The 14,644-nt window shown below is 35.9% G+C and overlaps 1 protein-coding gene across 3 annotated transcripts in view; it reads left to right on the top strand.

Moving 5' to 3' along the window:
- INTS8 (integrator complex subunit 8) overlaps positions 1-14,644 on the top strand; it is a 24,109-nt gene continuing 9,465 nt past the window's right edge. For 2 of the 3 annotated variants that reach the window (XM_087891362.1, XM_087891361.1), the window contains exons 1-16: positions 15-149; positions 2,791-2,963; positions 3,426-3,600; positions 3,988-4,128; positions 4,920-4,991; positions 5,721-5,772; positions 5,980-6,162; positions 7,040-7,147; positions 7,595-7,744; positions 8,871-8,971; positions 10,412-10,553; positions 11,170-11,240; positions 11,645-11,820; positions 13,556-13,689; positions 13,775-13,885; positions 14,382-14,583. In XM_087891362.1, the coding sequence (XP_087747488.1) occupies positions 2,834-2,963; positions 3,426-3,600; positions 3,988-4,128; positions 4,920-4,991; positions 5,721-5,772; positions 5,980-6,162; positions 7,040-7,147; positions 7,595-7,744; positions 8,871-8,971; positions 10,412-10,553; positions 11,170-11,240; positions 11,645-11,820; positions 13,556-13,689; positions 13,775-13,885; positions 14,382-14,583 (1,948 nt within the window). In that variant the 5' untranslated portion in view covers positions 15-149; positions 2,791-2,833. Of the gene's footprint in view, positions 150-2,790; positions 2,964-3,425; positions 3,601-3,987; positions 4,129-4,919; positions 4,992-5,720; positions 5,773-5,979; positions 6,163-7,039; positions 7,148-7,594; positions 7,745-8,870; positions 8,972-10,411; positions 10,554-11,169; positions 11,241-11,644; positions 11,821-13,555; positions 13,690-13,774; positions 13,886-14,381; positions 14,584-14,644 lie in introns of all 3 variants that reach the window. The other variant, XM_060681897.2, reaches the window with a different exon arrangement.

Here is a 14,644-nt window from a genome sequence, read left to right on the forward strand (position 1 = left end):
AAACTGCCCTGGCTGTCTATTCCCCTATCGGAAGCCAGGAAGGTAGGAGTGGAAGGGGAAAGCAGGGAAGGTGCCGTCCATTTTGGTTGATGGGAGGCAGGGCGCCCGCAGGTGGTGGTGGGGTGCGAGAGGATCGAGGTGCAGAAAAGGTGAGAGGGGGGTGGGGAAAAGTGACTTTTCTCAATTGTTTTGTGTGTTTGAGTAGGCGAACTAGATGCATAACGAGGCAGATGGTTTCACATAAACGAGGAGAAGCAGGGGCAATCACGAGTGGTCTTCTGGTGGGGCAGGGCGCGGCTCTGAAAGGGCGGGGCATTTCGTGTGTTTCAATGAATGTTTTTCACACTTGGCCAGGTTAAGTCCAGGTGTTTGGACTACAACTCCCAGAATTCCCATGCCCGGCTTTATCTGGGGATGCAACAGTCAACAAGGTCCAATTGAACACCTAAGAGTAAATTTAAGCATTTCAGCACTCCGGAAGACGTAATTGATATGCTATGTTCAAATTGATAGGAAAATACAGTAACATAAATTAGAATAGAATAGAATTCTTTATTGGCCAAGTATGATTGGACACACAAGGAATTTGCCTTTGGTGCATACACTCTCAGAGTACATAAAATTATTATTTTCAATTTATTCATCAATAATCATAGGGTACAACACTTAATGATAGTCATAGGGTACAAATAAGCAATCAAATCATGCTAGGAAACAATATCAATATAAATCATGAGAATACAAGCAACAAAGTTACAGTCATGCAGTCATAAGTGGAAGGAGATGGGGGATAGGAACGGTGAGACGTTTAATAGTAATGCAGCCTTAGTGAATAGTTTGACAGTGTTGAGGGAATTATTTGTTTAGCAGAGTGATGGCGTTCGGGAAAAAACTGTTCTTGTGTCTAGTTGTTCTGGTGTGCAGTGCTCTATAGCGTCGTTTTGAGGGTAGGAGTTGAAACAGTTTTTGTCCAGGATGCGAGGGGTCTGTAAATATTTTCACAGCCCTGTTTTTGACTCATGCAGTATACAGGTCCTCAATGGAAGACAGGTTGGTAGCAATTGTTTTTTCTGCAGTTCTAATTATCCTCTGAAGTCTGTGTCTGTCTTGTTGGGTTGCAGAACCAAACCAGACAGTTATAGAGGTGCAGATGACAGACTCAATAATTCCTCTGTAGAACTTAATCAGCAGCTCCTTGGGCAGTTTGAGCTTTCTGAGTTGGCGCAGAAAGAACATTCTTTGTTGTGCTTTTTTAATGATGTTTTTGATGTTAGCTGTCCATTTTAGATCTTGCGATATGGTAGAACCTAGAAATTTGAAGGTCTCTACTGTTGATACTGTGTTGTCTAGTATTGTAAGAGGTGGAAGTATGGAAGGGTTTCTCCTAAAGTCTACCACCATTTCTATGGTTTTGAGTGTGTTGAGTTCCAGATTGTTCTGGTCGCACCACGAGACTAGTTGTTCAACCTCCCGTCTGTATACATAAAACATACATAAAATAAATATTAAAACGAGTTCAGATTACGACCTGAATAGGGCTATCCCTAAATCAGATTCCCTTTTTGATTCAATTGTTACTTGGAAATACCTTTTTCCCCTCAAAATTCCACTTCAGGAGGAGAATATTGGTAGTTCTTTCTCTTCTACACCTTGCCACATCTTATTTTCTTCTGGAATTCTGCCTCCAGACTCCAAAACAACCTTATTTTTGGATGGGTCAAATCTGACTTTTGCTTAAGAGAAAATATGTATTGGGTACTTGTATATCTGAAGTGCCTGTCAAAGAAAACTGGCAAAGTATTTGAAATACAATCAATCCCATCTTACACAAAACTGAAAGGAATAGAGCTTAATATTGCAAATATATATGGGGAATGAGAAACTGGAATGTCTGATTTTGGAAAAATGATGGATCCAGATTTTAAGAAATGTAAAATACACTTCTAATCATCTAGGGAGGGTCACTTTAATATAATGGTTAAGGCATTAGGGTAGAAACTAGAAGACTCTGAGCTCTAAACTCCCTTAGTTATGAAGCCAGCTGAGTAACCTTTGGCTATACAATCTATCAACTTTGGAAAAAGGTAATGGCAAGCCATTTCTGAAAACCTTACTACAAAAATTACAGGGACTAATTCAGGCAGTTGCCAGAGTGAACACTGATTCAGCACACAAACATAAATCTAAGAATGAAGTTAATTCATCGTAATTAGTGATTATTGGACTCCTCAATGTTTTAAAAGTTGGATATCAGATGCCCTGTGTTAATGTTACAGCTCTCTTATTTGGTGATATCTATCCATGGCCTTTTTTTTGGCTTCAAATAATCTGTTAACATAACTTGAGGAAAATATAGCAGTTCGTGTGTATGCACATATGGATTCAAAAGATGTTCTCTATCAATTTTTAAAAATATTTTAGTAAAATGAAAATATGGAGCAATATGGTCTAGATTTATAATATATGATTAAGCTTGTTTTATTTATTTATTTTGATTAGGTAATCTGTTCTATTTTTTTCTTGTGCTAATTCTTAACTTTCACCAAAAACGAAGATGGAAAAAAAGTTACCAAGGAAGCTGCAGTCTTATAAAAGCTGGGCCACTATTCCCAACAGTTTCTTATAAAAATTCTGATTTGTAAATTTGATGAAAAGTTTCTCTAGATATGAGATTCCAGTTTGTTATATTTGGACTGTAAAATCAAATCTGGATGAAAAGATCTGCAATTAAACTTTTAGATCTCATAAAGCAATTGTGTGCTGATATAATCCATTTTGCTTCTAAATCAGGTCCTGGCCCAAAGGTTTGCTCAAAGGAATTCAAGAAAGAAAGATGAGTGTAGAAGCTGTTGATCGGGAGGCAGCCACATCTAGCCGACCATGCACCCCCCCACAGACTTCCTGGTTTGAATTCCTACTAGAAGAGTCTCTGCTGGAGAAACACCTGAAAAAAGCTTCTCCTGGTAAATAATGCTGTTGTTCAGAGCTAAAACTTCTATTTTCATAAATTATTGCAGAGGATAGAGGAGTGTGATAACATTTTATATGGGTCTTATTAGGATTCATATTAATTTTTGTAGGATTCTTTTCTTTTATCCAATGATGAAATAAAAGCAGTAGTAGGTATTTGCTGATTCTTACTTGCACTGGACTTAAATCTTCTTCAAGGTCCACATCACATAATGTATTTGGGTTTTTTATGTGTACCAGTATACATAAAAATAAATATATATTTTTGCTTGAATATGACAATGATATAGTTAGTAAATCACAGTAAAATCAGTGACATAAATGATTTCACTAAGTTTTCTTTTAGACAAAAAATATACCTATATATGTTTCTTTAAGAGTTGCTTGTTTACTTTTCATTTATTTGCTTCTCCATAATATACCGTGCATATTTTAAACTTTTTTTTTCTTGGCAGATCCTTCGCCAGTCCAACTAATTGTTCAGTTTTTGGAGCAGGCTTCCAAACCTTTAGTCAATGAACAGAATCAAGTTCAGCCTCCCCCTGATAATAAGAGAAACCGCATTTTAAAATTACTTGCTCTAAAGGTTGCAGCACATTTAAAGTGGAATTTGGATGTACTGGAAAAAAGGTATCTGTTGACTTCTTGGATAAGATTGTTTACCGATTATTATATCATAGTAAAAAGTATTAAATTTTCACATTGTCTAAATAAGTAGTATTTTGAAGTTTCCATTTCAAAGGCACATAAACTAGAAATTCAATCGCAAGACATATTAATCATTGGTAATTGTGATGAATAATCAGGAAACTAAGTTATGATTTAGTTTGTACTCCCATAGGAGAACAGCTGGGAAAGATGTTTGCTATTCTTGTTTTCCAGTTTGCAGGTTAGCTGCACAATAAAAATAGCAAAAAGACTGCATTGAAACCTTAATGGTTTTTGTTTTGGTGATATTCTGTAACAAAATTAAGAGCTGATCTATGTACCTTCAGTTATTATATTTTTGTCTTTTAGTTTATCTGTCCCTGTATTGAACATGCTATTAAATGAATTGTTGTGCATCAGTAAAGTTCCTCCTGGAACTAAACACATTGATATGGACCTTGCCTCTTTACCTCCAACCACTGCAATGGCTATATTGCTCTACAACAGATGGTAAGATTTTATTTTTCTTGAACACTCTTTACTAGAAGGAAGTGTTAAGGTCAAATAAATCCTATTCTGCTTGTGAGGTTTTTAAGTGATATGTGCACACTAGATAGAATTTTTTTTCTTTTTGATTATCTGTCACACAAATAAATCAATAATTCTGTTTGCGTATCATTCTTAGCCTGGCAAAAGAATAAGCTGTGAAAAGAATAAGCCATCTCATTTCTAATGTCTCTTCCTTTGAAATAGTTTAGAGCAGTGGTGGCGAACCTATAGCATGCGTGCCAGAGGTGGCACGCAGAGCCCTCTCTGTGGCCACGCAAGCCCTCGCCCCAGTTCAGCTCTGCCATGCATGCGCACACACCTCCTGCCAGCCAGCTGGTCTTCAGGTCTCTGCCGTGTATGCGGGAAACGTGGAGGGCATGCATATGTCCGGGGATGAGACGCATGCACAGGGTGGGTGCGTGCATTGCATTTGGGGGGTACGCACTTTGGGCTCTCAGTCCAGAAAAGGTTAGCCATCACCGGTTTAGAACATCAATTGATTACAGATCCTGATTCACAAAAATGACAACTTAAAAAATTGATAAACTGAAGTTAAGCCCTGTTTTATTTCTATGTGATCTCAGCTAGAAGATTGAAGAATCAGTGAAGACTTATTTTTCCAGTGTGCTACATGCAAATCAGCCTTTTGCTGTCATATTTGCACTAGCTTTAATTTTTGAAATAAATAATGCCGATATCACAATAATTCACTATTAAGTGCTAACAGTTTTGCTTTTTTTTTTTTTAAATAGGGCTATCAGAACCATAGTCAATAGCAGTTTTCCTGTCAGACTGGCAAAACCTGGTCCACCTCAGTTGAATGTGTAAGTCTGTTCATCTGTTTCAGCCTAAACTTAAATCAGGATCCAATTTTCAATGAGGCGTGTGAACAAAATAATATATATGTTAAACTTGTTCGATACTTAAATACTTGTAATTGGCTATCTGATCAATTGAAGTCTTATAGCATATTTTTAAAGTATGTATTAAAAGATTTTTTAGTGGAAAGAGGACAAAATCCCTGACTATGACACATTTATGTAAAATAATTCTGAATCTCTGAGAACAAATACAATTTAGGCAAAATTATTGAAATAGCTTAAACCTTAAATGATTCAGTTTTCAATCTTGAAATGGGGTTTATTACAAAAAAATGTAAGGAAAAATATTTTGTTTCGTATGTATGTATGTATGTATGTATGTATGTATGTATGTATGTATGTATCCATTTGTGGGTTTGCATCAGTGTTGACCCCTCGTCACAGCCTAGAAAGTCACTGCAGTTCTCTTGGAGTGATTCTGGAAGTGGTTTGCTTTGCCTCTTCCTAGGGCTGAAAGAGAGTGACTGGCCCAAAATCACCCAGCTGCCTTTATGCCTAAAGTGGGATTAGAAATCACCATCTCCTGGTTTCTATCCTGATGCCTTAATTATTGCACCAAACTGTATCTGTTGCATGCTGAACACATGAATTATACTGGAAATCTAAATAGCGCAATAACTTGATATTGCATTGAATAATAACTTTACAATTGCTTTTGGCTCTTTTGTTTAGTATGAATCAATTCCAACAAGAAAAGGAAGTCACAGATAACATTTTGAAAGTGGTAAGGGCTTTTCATTAAGTTATCCACAATTAGAAGTTAGTTGATTCAATTATACAGGAAAAGTGCTAAAGTTAGGACCTTTCTCATATACCTTTGTTAGTGTGTATTTATATATACACCTTAGAATTAAAGAAGTACAGCATTTGTCTTAAGTAATCAAAACAGCTGCTAATAACTAAACATTTACATCCCTTTGGGTTGTTCCAGCTAAAAGAGCAGGCTGCTGATTCCATTCTGGTTTTAGAAGGAGCACTCAAATTAAACAAGGACCTTTACATTCACACAATAAGGACGTTAGATCTGCTAGCTATGGAACCTGGTATGGTTAATGGAGAGACAGAGAGTTCTACAGCCGGACTAAGTATTAGCACCGAGGAAATGCAGTGCCAGGTAGGTTGATGTTTTGTCTGAAAATGTTGTTAATATATACAGGTGGTCCTCGACTTAATGACAGTTTGTGTAACAATAGTTTTAAGTTAATGACAGCTTTGGAAAAACTGATTTATGAGCTGTTATCAAATTATGCCTGTCACCACCCCCCACGATCATGTGATCACAAATTAATTTTTATTCATAAATAAAGAGAACACTTGGCAACCAGTTTGCATTTACAGTAGTTGCAGCCATGCAGTCACCTGAATAAAATTTATGACCTTCCCAGCCAGCTTCCAACAATCAAAGTCAGTTAGAATAGAATAGAATAACAGAGTTGGAAGGGAGCTTGGAGGTCTTCTAGTCCAACCCCCTGCTTAGGCAGGAAACCCTTCCCCTACAGTTGGGGAAGCCAGATTTGCTTAATGACCATATGATTAGTTTAATAACTGTATGATTCACTTAAGGACCACATGATTTATTTAACAGTCATAGTAAAAATGGTTGTAAAAATGACTTGTTTAACAACCACATTATTTAGCAATCAAAATTCCAGTTGTAATTGTTGTAAGTTGAGGACTACTTTTAAGAGTGGATTCATAAATGAAATTCATTTTAAAACAATTCATGGTGCCATCAGCCATCCTTGACATTGAAGATAGTGTAACTTTTGAGTGTTTTGAAAACGTGAAGAATAGTCAGTTTTAAAATTGTTGTATTCTTTCAAGGCTGATTTATTTGCAAATGTTTGGAAAGAGAAGGAAAGCACGTCTTTAACATAGTACATAGGGCAAATATTTTGTCTCTGCGCATTAAATTGTTGCTTTAGAATTTCTTCTGAGGATTCCAATAGGGATTCAAATAGTCTGCTATAATTTTTTGGGGTCTGTTTCAGGTATGCTATGATTTAGGGGCCATCTACTTCCAGCAGGGTTCCACAAACTTTGATTTATATAGGAATGCCAGAGATAAATTTTTCAGAACCAAGGAATTGATTTCAGAGGTGAGTAACCAGTTTTAAAATAAAGTAGGAAATGAATTTTGTTTTTACAGAAAATGGAAATCCACTTAAAAGCTTCATTGCAATTTTCAAGAAAGTGCCTATAGTTTCACAAGACTGGTTGATCCTCAAATTATTAGAACATTTGTTCAACCTAGTAATCTTGCCATTATTGTGATTTTGTTTCTTTTTTTAAATAGTAGGATGTTTTAAATTGTTGTACACACAAAGTTATACTATGTTGCAAACTGACCTGGTATCTTTTAGAAGAAGGTTGGTAAATAAATAACAATAATGACAACAAACTTGTAATGATACTTGGAAAATTATCACACCTTTTTCCATAGGCATTTGAGAAACAAGCCTCTATTAAAGGTGTTTGCCTTGAAGAATAAAATGTTGGAAGTGTTTGCTACATTTTTACAACTTTGATAACATTGTATTTTCTAGATTGGCTCATCACTTCCTTGCATGATAGATGAAAAGAGGCTTGCTGGTTACTGTCAAGCTTGTGGAGTTCTTGCACCTTCTGATAGTAGTTCACAACCATCAACTCCCTACAGTCAAATTCATAGCTGCTTAAGATCTGGCAGTTACCAGGTAAACTGCCTGCAAAGGCAATGCTCTTGTAGCTGCCATTAAGACATCATTATATCACTACTGTGTTTCCCCGAAAATAAGACCCTGTGTTATATTTTTTTGAACCCCGAAATAAGTGCTTGGCCTTATTTTTGGGGATGTCTTATTATTTTGGGGTGTGTGGAGCAAGACGGGGCTCCTCTTGCCGTCTTAGCTGATTTCCAGCTCTGTCTCCCTAACCCTAACCAAAGGAAATGGCATGGACTGGCTGTGCATGTGGTTAAATATTTTTGGGAAGGGCTTATTTTCAGGGGGGGGGATCTTATTTTAGCACATGCGCTCAAAAGCCCAATTGGGCTTATTATCAGGGGATGTTTTATTTTAGGGGAACAAGGTACTGACAAGTGTTCAGAAATTCAGAGCTATTAAAAGCGTTTATATATCTTGATCCTTGAAAGAGATACTGCATTTTTATTTGAAAGATCTTTAGCCATTTGCTTGTGTTATTCAAAGAAGGCAGGTTATTCATCCCTCCCAAGTCATTCCCAAGTATTATTGAAGAGTTGAGTATAGCTTCTGTTGATTGGTTAACATTAGTTTTTTGTCATTGTTACTGATTCAGTTTGTGGTCCAACTTTCTTACAAGGAACTTAGAACAGTGGGCCATCCTCCAAACAAATCTGTGGTGTTGATTAGGCAAGCAACATTGACAGCTCAACACCACTCAGTGAACTGGTGGTGTAAAGCTTTTGTTTCCATATGAACTCTCTTTATGTTGCTTCACAGTGCTGAAGTTGAAATATGAAGTTGAAATAAGAGCCTTGGTAGCACAGTGGACTAAAGCACTGTTATTAACATCTGCTGCTTGCAATTACTGCTATTACTGCAAGTTCAAATCTCACCAGGCTCAAGGTTGACTCAGCCTTCCATCCTTTCTAAGGTAGGTAAAATGAGGACCCAGATTGTGGGGGGCAATAAGCTGACTTTGTATAAATATACAAAAGTATGAAGGCTATTGCTTAACGCATTGTAAGCCGCCCTGAGTCTCCGGAGAAGGGCGGCATATAAATTAAAGCAACAACAACAACAAAAAAGTAGGTGCATTTTGAATTAAAACATGCAAGTAGTGCCTGTGTTTGTGTTCTAGGAACTGGTGAAGATTTTCCTTGAAGACAACCGAATGCTCACTTTACCAATTCAGTTCAGACAGTCGGTGTTAAGGCAGCTCTCCCAGAAGGCTCAACAAGGGTAAGGCATAAATTGAAAGAGAGAACCGCTCTGACCCTCATCTATTAATTAGTTGCCAAGCCTAGCAGAGTAGATAGATTTCTGAGCAAGCCTTTGAGTTGACTTACTTTGTCTTAGTGATAAACTTGAAACTGGATAATTTTGTCTCAGTTCGGCTTGTTAGATGGAATGGTATATCACAAAGGCCTGACCACCAAGACTGCTTAAGTTTAAAAAAAATACTTGGTGAGTTTTAATACGCGTTTTCCAAATTTGAAAGTATACAAAACTCATCACTGCAAAAATGAGAATTCTTTGAAACAGTAACGCCTAAACCAGAATATAGCTGTGAAAGAACTTTGTATGGTGAGAAGTGCTGAAAAATATCAGTATCTACTGGTATTTTGAATTGTATACTGGGTGATGCATAATAACCATTTTAGTAAACTTGTGCTCTCAATCAAGAAAGTGGTATTTAGAAACAATTGTCAAGAACTTTTGCTGAATGCAGATTCATATTGTTATCTCCCAAGGAAAATGGAGTGAATGGCTTCACGTTGTTCATAAATGGCAAATCTTAGAGCAAGTGTATGAATTTGTACACTGTAGTAAAACCATTTACTAAAGGTGAGAAAGTGGACACATTTTAAGAAGTTAGTAAAAAGACAATAATAGTAGACAGTCTGTTGCAAGGAATAAATGTTTGCCAAAAGAGAGAAAAGTGGCAGAGGATAAGAGTGTCCTGCATTCCACTTCATTATATGGAAATGAAAGTTGGGTATATTTGGATGCAATATGAATAGGTAATTTAAAGAGTATGTTGTGGTAAAAGAGGAAGAGATAAAATCAAGAATGAAGGAGACTTGATTGAATGTAAAATACCAAAGTAAGTGACCAGTATACACACACACGCACGCACGCACACACACAGACACATATGCACACACAGACACAAAATGTTTATATTTATACACATAAATATAGAGAATGAATGAATATTGAATCGTAGTGCAGATATACAAAGGAAGAGTGATGGATCAAGACCTAGAAAAAGATTCAAGAAAATTGTCACTGGATGTAGTCAAAAGGAGAGAGGCAAAAAGTTTCAAGAAGAGAAGGTGTTCAAACCCAGAGAAAGAAAAATAATTTGCAATGATAGAAAGTTAGGGAGAAGTACAGTAGATGGTGTTGGTGTGAACTAGTTTTAAATTTTTTAAAATTCCCTTTTCTTTCCTTTTTTATGTTTTTCCTTATCTTAATTTCTTTGGCTTGCTTTTCTTACCCTTTTCTGTGCTTTCTTTAATGTTACTAATCCTGTGGTATGATATGTATTGCGTATGTGTACTGCATATGTACAGTCGGTTGTTATACTAGGATATGAAAACAGTATTTTGACTTGGTCTTTTAGGTGTAAGTTTTTTGTGTACCAATTTGCCTTGGTTTATCTTTTATTTTACACAGAGATGAAGTTCTTGATGAAGTATATTTCAAGGTTTGTGCATGCAACAGTGTTTGTGATGTGATGCAGGGTCGGCCAGTTGGCGTCCAGTTTACCCAGATGCTTATTAGACCTACCAAAGAAAAAATAGACTTTCTCCTGGAGGTAAAAATATTCCCAATTTTAGATTTAACTATATACGCATATACACATATATGTACCTGTATTTCATTATTCATGTTTAATGTTCCTTTAAAAATCTGAAGACAAGCCTACTATTTCTTTTAAGGCAGATTTTTTTATCTCTCTCACTTGGCATGTTGCCTATTTATGTGCTTCTAACTCATTTTAAGATTTTATCAAGTGGCTTTTTCTATACTTCTGATTTTAGTTACTTATGGGTGAGGATTATCAACATAATAGATGGGGATGTCTCAAGCAAGTTATACTAGTAAACAAACAAAATTCTATCAGTTGAAAGAAACATACGGCTGCATTATGTGAAATGAGATTTTTCTCCTTCCTCTGAGTCTTCATATACAATAAGCAGTTTTTTTAACCCTATGCTATTCTAGGGCCTATATATGTGGCTTTTCTAATTTGTAACTAAAATTAGATAAAGAAAATACTTTGTTCATTCAAAAGATAACTACATAATGATATTGCTATAAACAACGTTCAAAAGAATATATACCATTCCAAAAAACCGCATACTCTGTTTTTCTAAAGAGTTTACTGGATTTTTCTTGAGATTTAATTATTCAATATTTAAACTTCTTAGGTGTGTTCAAAATCAATACATGTAGAAAATGCATCAGAATCTTCAAAAAGAAAAATGGCTTATTTTCTAAAGTAAGTGTGTGATAAGAATTTATACTGTGTTAAAAATTGAACAGTTATTTTGGTTTTTACCCTTTTTTGGATGGTAAGGGGTAGTGAAACAATTCTGATGGCTTCTGAAGAGAGAACCACATAAGAGAAAATTAGAGAGGATATTTTGTTTTTGAAGGGGAAAATATACTCACATGCATCTTATTGGTAGCTTATTAAAACAGCTACTTTTCCTACAATCATGCATCTTTCATTAACATAATCTGAGGAAATGATGTGATTGAATTGGAAGTGTGATTCATTGTAAGGTATCTGTGTTAAGAATTCATTGATAGATGAATTTCCTAAGTATTATTAACCCAATAAACTAAAGAAAGAAGTTGTCATTTCTTTTTCCACAAACATTTGCCCTTAATTCTGTGCAGGAATCTGTGTCTGGGTTTGGAAGATCTCCAGTTTGTCTTCATGATTTCCTCCCATGAGCTCTTCATAGCTTTATTGAAAGATGATGAACGAAAACTGCTCATTGATCAGATGAGGAAGAGGTCACTTCGAGTCAATTTAGGCACTAAACTGATAACTTCATTTTATGATATTCCAGGTAATTTCTCCCACTCCCTTAAATTATTCACTTTTTTTTAGTTGGTGGAAGAATAGAATAGAATAGATAAGAATTTTTTATTGGCCAAGTGTGATTGGACACACAAGGAATTTGTCTTGGTGCATATGCTCTCAGTGTACATAAAAGAAAAGATACGTTCATCAATAATCATAGGGTACAACACTTAATGATAGTCATAGGGTACAAATAAGCAATCAAATTATATTAGGAAACAGTCAATATAAATCGTAAGGATGATAGGAACGATGAGAAGATTAATAGTGCAGATTTAGTAAATAGTTTGACAGTGTTGAAGGAATTATTATTAGCAGAATGATGTTGTTTGGGAAAAAACTGTTCTTGTGTCTAGTTGTTCTGGTGTGCAGTGCTCTATAGCGTCATTTTGAGGGTAGGAATTGAAACAGTTTATGTCCGGGATGTGAGAGGTCTGTAAATATTTTCACAGCCTTCTTTTTGACTCTTGCAGTATACAGGTCCTCAGTGGAAGGCAGGTTTTTTTATTTTTTATTTTTTATTTTTATTTTTATATGCCGCCCTTCTCCGGAGACTCAGGGCGGCTTACAATGCGTTAAGCAATAGCCTTCATACTTTTGTATATTTTATACAAAGTCAGCTTATTGCCCCCACAAACCGTTTGATAGCAATTGTTTTTTTTTTTTTTTTTTTGCAGTTCTAATTATCCTCTGAAGTCTGTGTCTGTCTTGTTGGGTTGCTGAACCATATTAACAGCATCTGTTGATTTATTTGCTCAGTATGCAAATTGCAAGGGGTCTAACAGTGGACCTGTGATGGTTTTCAAGTGGTACAGAACTAGCCTTTCAAAGGTTTTCATGACTACAGATGTTGGAGCAACTGGTCTGTAGCCCAGTTGTACACTACAGTAAAGTACAGTAAAAATATTTTTACTGTGGTCAGCTAATGCAGCTTGTTGCAATGACATGGTTTTTTTAACAGTTACACAATTATACATATTTCTATTGGCCATGGTTAATCTGTCTGTACTTCAGAACAACGAGGTTTATAGCTTAGTATGGGATATCAATAAGCCTACAGGTTATTTAACTTCTTTTACGGATTAATAGCAATTCCCTTGTGAGCAAGCACCTGAGAGGAACACCTAAATTTATAGTTATTGCAACAATGAAATTGTTCTTTTCTGCTTGTTTTCCCTGCTATTACAGGAGGATCAATATATAAATCATTGAAATGTTTTGGACTTGGGATGGAGGTCATGTAACGTTTTCAGGCTTGCCCCAGCTAGAACCCTAGGAAAGAATGACCCTCGACTACATTTGGTTGAAGCGATAGGTTCTTTTACTAGGATTAGTGGTTGCAAACCAAGCAAGGCTAGAACTAAGGTTTCCTGCACAACGACTACAATGTTTTCGCCTTCGTGGCCCTCCCCCCTTGACCAACATCATCATTGTCCAATAGCATGCTGGTGCGATATTTTGGGAACCACTGTGGTGGACGCATCCTGCAATGGCTTCACATTTTTTCCTATGCCAGGTATCCTTGAGGCAGCTGGATCAATCCAGTTTAATAGGTCTGATTCCTGTAATATAATGTTTTATTTAATTGTGTCATTACACTAATTTCAGCTGGATATAATGCAAAGATTAAATTATTCTTAACTTTTGAATGGATCTTGTCCATTCGTAACTGTTAATGGTCACTTAGGTATAAATTTCTCAGCAATAATTTTTTTTTTCAGCTTCATCAAGTGTGAATATTGGTCAATTGGAGCATCAGCTTATTTTATCACTGGATCCTTGGAGAATTCGCCAGATTTTAATTGAGTTGCATGGTATGACATCTGAACGCCATTTCTGGACTGTTTCTAATAAGGTACTTTCCTTTATTTAAAGATGAAGAATGTAATGATATATAGTTAAAATTATGTAAATATATAATATATGCATATTTTTTCTAGTGGGAAGTTCCAAATGTGTATGGCAATGTTATCCTAGGAATCAAAGATAATTTGACTAGAGATTTGGTCTACATCTTGATGGCAAAAGGACTGCATTGCAGTACAATTAAGGTGAGAAAGATTGCTTATTGGTATTCTGAAAGGCCCCAAAGAAAAATTGCCTCGTAATTAAAATGCCATAACAGTATTTTGAATTATGATTAAAATATGGTTTATGCAAAAAATCTAATTTTATTACATGTATATACAGACTATGGGTCTCTATAGTGTAGAAGATTAAATATATTTTAAAGATTACTTGCTTATTTCTCTTATTTTTCTCATGTTTCATTTCTTAGTTCTGTAGTTGTTCATTTGCATTTTTAAAATATATCAACACATACTAAGAAAGACATATGACTTGTCAGGTATCTCTTGAATGCAAGAAAAATTTAGAACTGAATTTCTGTGAACTGTAATATGTAGTTTAACTTAAAATGTAGAAAATTTAACATGTAAAATGCCACAAGCACCTGCCTTCTGCTATAATACCTCAGCATTGCGAATCATGTTTGTAAATGTGACAAGACGACAACAGGGGAAAAAAATCTATTGCTTTTTGCTGCAGGATTTTGTCCATGCCAAGCAACTTTTTGCTGCTTGCCTTGAACTTGTGACTGAGTTTTCTCCAAAGTTGCGCCAAGTTATGCTGAATGAAATGCTACTTCTGGACATCTATACCCATGAAGCAGGAGCAGGACTTTCCGGAGACCGTCCTCCCTCTGACTTGATCAGCAGAGTTCGGGGATACTTAGAAATGAGGGTGCACGGTAAGAACCTTCAGGTTAAGTACATGGCAAGATTTCCATCTTTGGCAAGATTTTATTTGTT

This window comes from Pantherophis guttatus, chromosome 3, assembly GCF_059756535.1.
Source record: "Pantherophis guttatus breed Tessera chromosome 3, ASM5975653v1, whole genome shotgun sequence".
Taxonomy (NCBI): domain Eukaryota; kingdom Metazoa; phylum Chordata; class Lepidosauria; order Squamata; family Colubridae; genus Pantherophis; species Pantherophis guttatus.